General features: G+C 41.6%; 2 protein-coding genes and 1 non-coding gene across 3 annotated transcripts; all 3 read right to left on the reverse strand.

Annotated features, from left to right (window-relative positions):
• Positions 1–425: 425 nt before the first annotated feature.
• On the reverse strand, positions 426–3,644 carry ppp1r15b (protein phosphatase 1, regulatory subunit 15B). Its single transcript, XM_062462081.1, has 3 exons — positions 3,150–3,644; positions 1,571–2,895; positions 426–1,010 (listed from the first exon to the last, which is right to left on the reverse strand). Exons 1-3 carry the CDS (start codon positions 3,304–3,306, stop codon positions 789–791), a joined length of 1,704 nt encoding a protein of 567 aa, XP_062318065.1. The 5' UTR covers positions 3,307–3,644; the 3' UTR covers positions 426–788.
• A 158-nt stretch (positions 3,645–3,802) lies between these two features.
• On the reverse strand, positions 3,803–6,278 carry LOC134021351 (small ribosomal subunit protein uS15-like). Its single transcript, XM_062462082.1, has 6 exons — positions 6,162–6,278; positions 5,629–5,677; positions 5,412–5,490; positions 4,901–5,070; positions 4,411–4,511; positions 3,803–3,878 (listed from the first exon to the last, which is right to left on the reverse strand). The coding sequence occupies exons 1-6, from the start codon at positions 6,182–6,184 to the stop codon at positions 3,845–3,847; spliced, it is 456 nt and encodes a 151-aa protein (XP_062318066.1). The 5' UTR covers positions 6,185–6,278; the 3' UTR covers positions 3,803–3,844.
• Positions 4,088–4,216, reverse strand: LOC134021783 (small nucleolar RNA SNORA19). The gene has a single exon (XR_009930568.1). It is a non-coding gene; the product is annotated as a small nucleolar RNA SNORA19 (small nucleolar RNA).
• Positions 6,279–6,385: the final 107 nt, after the last annotated feature.

Here is a 6,385-nt window from a genome sequence, read left to right on the forward strand (position 1 = left end):
ACAGCTGTACGCTGCATGTCAAACATTCCATTGAATCCATTCCATTGTATATGGAAATGAAAATGGGGTGAATAGAGGAGTGGGATTCACAAAAACTGCTTGCTAGGTGGATTCCACCAGCTTGAGATCTTTATGATACATGAACACTGACTGTGCATCCCAATACCCATACCATATATGTATGTATTTACAAAATGTACTAAATAGTATGGTAGTTTGGGTATTGGGATGTACTGAGAATCTGTACAAGCTGACTAAGACTTAAAACTGCAATGAAACAGACTTAATGAATCAAACCTTTCTGGTATCATGGAGTATTAAAAATATGTAAGTAAATTCAGCTATATGTGGCCAAACATAGCAGGTTAACTCGAGTGTGCGTCTAGTAAGATGTAATTCACTTGATATTAAAACCCCACAACAGATGCTGTTTATATCTATTTATATCAGACCCCAAAAGTGTTTGTGTCAGATACAATACAGCTGAATCTACAGTTAAATCCTAAACACACACAACAATAAAAACGTAAAAAATATTTCAAATTACAAGCTCCATAGGGCATGAATAAATTACATTGCTGGGTCAGTTTAAGGCATACAAAACATTTACACAATAATTCTGAGGTTAATAATGTTGTAAATAACAATCAGTGCAACAATGGCATAAAATATAAGCCCTGTTTTGAGGTACACAAGTTGAAAATATGAACTTGGGCAACAACAACAAAAAACTAAACATATGTTGCATTGCAACCAATCCAAAGTTCTCAGTAGAAAAAGTATTCCATTCAGAGTGTAGCAGATATTGATTTGCTGTCCAAATAAGTCCGAATCATCTCTCTGTGTGACTGACTGAGACAGTACCCAATGACATCGTCCACTTCCTGGATCCGTCTTTGGAAGCGATCCCGGTCTCGGGCCAGCTCTTCCCAATGTCCTTTACGTGAGGCCTTTCGAGCAAAGAGCCAGGTACGCAACACATGGACTTGGACAAGAGGCGAGAACTGCACCTAGAAGTTACAAATAAGGACACACTTTAGTGATGGTAAAGCTTCCTTTATGCCACTCTTACATTTTAATGTGAGATTAGCAGTCAGGTAACACAAAATTCTCAGGAATTTGAAAACTGGACAATATCAAATCATAAAACTAACAAATAAGGAAGTAAAAATGCCTACAATCCTTTGTCATTAATTTGGTCGAGCTTTGCAGGCTTGCATCACATATTTGTAATTATCTGCAACACCATCCCAATTAGTCAATGTGGGGGTGAATACTGTTGACTCTAGTGTCACATGATGGGATTAGTCATGAGTCATGACAACCTCTGTTGTTGCTAGCCAACCCCAAACAAGCACATGAGCCATGGAAGTGTAGGGTTCTGAGGGAGTGCTGTGACATAAATAGTCCTGACTTCACTCTATAATATGTAGTTATAAAAATAAATAAAAATAAACTACTTTTGAAAACAAAATAATGGACACTAAACAGCCCTTATAAAATGATGTTCAATAAAGCAATGGTATTGTGTACAATTAATAGTAAATGTTGTATAAAACTTTGTTCTAACCTTTTTCTTTGGTGGCTTGTCATTGCCCTCTATTCTTTTTGTGACTTTGGATGCGTCTGGCCGTCTCCATGGCACCACTACAGTAGCAGGGTGGCAGTGCTTCTTCAGCTGTCTCTTAGGCCATGTGGGATTGGTGGGCTTAGTTTTCTGGGGGATGCGGGCTATAATCTCCTCCTTTGAAGCCTGGGTGAGTGGACTCTGTTTGGAGTTGTAAGGTCGGGTAGAGTTGTCTGTGTTGCCTGCAGGTTCAAAGGTGGGTGGGTCTGTGATTGTGGTAGAACTCTGGAAGCAGGCACTAAAATTGAGTGGGTGGTAGGGGTCGTTTTTGGGGGAAAGGGACATCCAGAGCTGCTCCTCTTCATCCCCTTTCAGGGACAAAGGTCCCGTGCCATTATCTTTGTCTTTTATGCCAGATTTAGAGCAAGGAGCTGGAACTGCAGCCTTCACAGTCTTCTGTGATTTCATTGGGGATTTGTCTTGATGCTGGGTTGCCGTGACAGCACTCGCTGTAAAGCACATGGGGTTGTAAGGGTCTTCAGGGCTTGAGAAGAGCTCCCAGAGCCTCTCGCTTTCTTCCTTGTCGAGATCTGCACATGAGCCATCTGAACTGCCCCAACTGCTAGAACTGCTTTCGCTATCGGAACGGCTGGACCAAAACTTCAACACTTGAGGCTCCTGGAAGTATTCAGTAACCCTGGAGGTGGAGTTGTGTTCAGGGTCACTGCTATTCTCCATCTTATGTTTGCCCATATCTGTCGTGCTTGACATGTAAGTTGAGAAAAAAGAGAGGTTACTGGATCTGGAAAGGGACTCCTGTAGGGCTTCAGTATTCTCCCTGCAAAACTCTTCAGTGGCTTGGTCAACATCTTTGCTCTGGTTATTTTCTTTATGTTTGGATTCTAAAACTTTCTTAGTGCTCTTGTAGCATGCTTCATCCGTACCCGAGCTGTCAGAGCTTGTCAAAAATATGTTCCAGTCGCCAGGAAAGCCCAGTTTCCAGCTTGGGTGGTGTCCAAGGCAGAGTCCATCGTCGTTATTGGGGAAACAGTCCGCAGCTCGAGAGACAAAGTCGTCCACTAACCCACAGCACAGATCCTCAGCACGTAGACTGGACAGCAGTGCTCCCGCTTGTGAACTCCCGGGGAAGGAGTCGCCGCCGTCGGCGCAGAAATTTGATAGAGGATTTGAGCCACCGACCATGACGCTATTTTCACCATCAAACAATGACGAAAAGATAAAAGACTCGGATGTATTTGTAGTTGAGCTCATGTGCCCCGTCTCGTCCGTGATCCTTAGGTGTACTTCAAATCGGAACATCTGGAAAACTGATAAAGAAATGTATTTTATATTCTCTAGCATCCTAAGTACAAACGCAATATTATAGAACCATGGTTTAAAATTATGACTACAATCCAGGCCATGCTCCACATTCGAACTGTAGAGCGTGCTGACATTTTGTGACGGCTCGCCTCAAGTAGCAATAATTTAAAAAAGAACACAAACAAAATAGGCTACGATGTTGACTCATCGTTCTCACAGCCAAACATGTTGTCTAGAAACTAGTAATTTATCAAATTACCTGATAAGAAGCTGTAGTAAATAACATGGACCAACAACCGAAGTTGTTCCCACAGTACAAAGAGTATCTGCTTAGTCCACGGCAGGAGCGCCATTCCACCTTCGCTAAACCGCTCCATTGTTGATCGGTCAGAACCTCTCGGACCAACAGTTGCCATCTCAAGATTTCCTTGCAATTTCTCACGTATTCGGATATTCTTCGTCAAAAACAAACTGATTACTCTGCTTTATCAGTCGTCTGACATTATGTATAGGCTTCATTTTTTCTGATGTGTCTCTCTCGACCTAACAAGTCTCCAAAACGTAGACTATAGTCTTCATATTCTCAAGTTGTTATGTCGTTGTCGTAGTAGAAATTAGTGAATGTCTAACGATTACAACACGACTCTAAATAAACAGGGATTCTTCGTCAAAGCGCTCCTATTGGCCACGAGAAATGCCGCTCACGATGGTGCCTCCCTTTCATGTAAGCACGCCTTGCAATACGTAGTGACTGATGACGCATGGAAACTGCCCGTAAATTCCCCAAGACACCCGTATCTAAACCAAATGTAGCAATGACAATACCATAATAAAAGATGACCAGATTATTTTTAAATTAAAAAATACAAAAAAAACACGTAAAACTTCCTCAAACTCAATAAAAAGACATGCTTAGTTTAAATTCTTTTTTATTTATCGAAAAAGTGATGATTTCTATGCCACCAGAGCAGAAGCTGTAGAGGACTCACTGTGGATCAGAAACAGAAAGGACATGGTAAGTAATTGGTAAACACCCAGGAACAGAAAGAACTCATTTCCATTTCCTAATCAAATACTCCCTGATAGTTTGTGAAAGTTTTGCATGTGAGGAATCCAGTGACTTGTTTAGGTGAGGTAATGGGCCAGAAGAGACTACATTGCTTCCAGATTCAATACAACCCTATATTTTATTTGCGCTACTGTGTGAAGGGGACTGGCAAAGTTGGCACAGTACAGCCACTCTGTTAATTTACCTTCAGCATTCATCTGGCACAAAAGAAATATCTAAACTCTTACAGGGGAAGAGCAAGACAATGAATTGTGCATTTAGCTACATGTATATAAAAAACAACCTTGGTCTCTGATCTTCTGATTCGAGCATGGTGTTCCAAAGATATGGATTTGAAATATCTTTGCCATTTTAATAGAAAACAACCAACAGTACTTATTTACATTTTCAATACAAATGACAAGATCTAAGCCCCAAAATGCTGCAATTATTAAAAATTCTGGATACATACTACTTCCAGTTGGGGGCCAGTACTCTCTTGGTCTTGTAGTAACGGGCCAGCCTGTGGATCCTACTCTCAGTGAGAATAAGGCGGAACTTGGCATCCTTGTCCTGTGAATGTCATGTAACAAGTATGAGGAAAGGTTGCAAGGAACCGATCAATTATCCTAATTAGTTCTGATGACATACTGTAACATTTCTTGCATTGGCGCCTGACGAATACACACAATTCTTTAAAAAACACGAGTCATATAGGGTGGAAACAGGCACATGTCTATGTCAGCCATGGGGAACATCCCTTTTGCATACACAAGATGGATAAGTTTGTCAAGATAGACTGAATTCAGTCTATTCACCAGGATCACATCCAAAAGCATTCTGGGATCAGGGGCTTTATTGAGTACTGACTATTTAAAATTAGTAGTGAAGTAAAGCAATTACAGCAGACTACAAAGCCCATCCAACTCCTAAAAGCATGCGTCTTGACCCTGTCACTTCACCTTTCTGTTCCTCTCCAGATGCTTTCTGACAGCCACAGCCTTCTTGATGAGGTGATACAGGTCCTCAGGCAGGTCAGGGGCCAGGCCTTTGGTCTTGAGGATTCTCAGGATCTTATTGCCAGTGACAAAACGCACCTGGGCCACACCATGGGAGTCCCTCAGAATAACGCCTGAACAAAAGAAGATGGACCGAAAACATTAGTTCTGCTGTTAACACTTGTTCTGGGAAAAAGTGAAATCCAGGGCAAATGGGCTCAAGATACATGATTTTGGCAAGTATGGGTATGATATGACATCAGACCCTCTTGCAGCCATTATATGGCAATACCAGTAAGATATATCCTATGATAGTTGGTTGACAGAAGCATGTCTGTCCACTTTCAATTAAGATGGGAGGCCCATCAATGAGTTAATGAAGTCGAGGTAAACTTTCGCTCAATCTTGATACTCTTTGCAATATACAGCTTCATCATATCTATACTGCTGAAATGTACTAGTTAGATGCACTAACCAATCTGGGAAGGAGTCAGACCCTTCTTGGCCAGCTTGAAGATCTGGTCTTTGACATCATCAGACGCGAGTTTCAGCCACTGCAAATCAAAACACCGAATTACAAATATGACAATATGGTAGCCATATACTTGTTTAATCATGATACCTGTTGCCACGTCTAGGCAAGCAATATTGGTGAACTAACCTAGTCAAAGATTCAGGATATCATTACTTACGGTGGGGACACTGCGTCTGTATGGCAGAGCGGACTGGGACAAGCCCTTCCTGCAATACAGACGACAAGTATTTGAATAATGTCAACTGGCTTGGCATTAAGAGAAACCATCACCGATATCTGTAAATTACACAGTGCACGTGCAAATACACAATACAGCGTCAACGGACAGTGGCAAGTAGGCTAATAATTCGTTTTGGGAGACCCACTGAAGTTTCTAGATACGTTTCTATACATAAACCCTAAATGTAGGTAAAACGCAAATTAATTCGCTTGGTTTGCTCGTTGCTGCTCCAAGATTGACAAACGAGCTGGGTGGATGTCATGCTAGCTAGCTACACAGCTACTGTAACTTAGCGTACTCGGTGCCAGGTGGTTCGAGAAAATGCAGGGTCTTTACGTTAAGTTTGGGAATGATGTAGACGTATATTTTCAGATGTCGGGGGTATATAACGGCTTCACATACTGTAAGGTAGGTTTGAAAATGAATTTCTTGCTCGTAAAAACACTTTTTACAAACAATTTAGCTCTTACCCGGGAGCGTGCATGCGACCCATGATGGCGGTAGAGGAAGAAAGGCCGCACACGCGACCGGAAAGCCTATTTTGCGAGTGCGGCGGAAGTGACGTTGCTACACGTCTGAAAGGCACCGATTTCTGATTATTTTTGTATTTTTTTTCGATGAGAGTCTATAAATCTTAGATGTACCTAATAAACGACTTTGCATATGTTTACACTTCAGGAATCAAATCATTCCA

Source organism: Osmerus eperlanus, chromosome 5, assembly GCF_963692335.1.
Source record: "Osmerus eperlanus chromosome 5, fOsmEpe2.1, whole genome shotgun sequence".
Lineage (NCBI taxonomy): Eukaryota > Metazoa > Chordata > Actinopteri > Osmeriformes > Osmeridae > Osmerus > Osmerus eperlanus.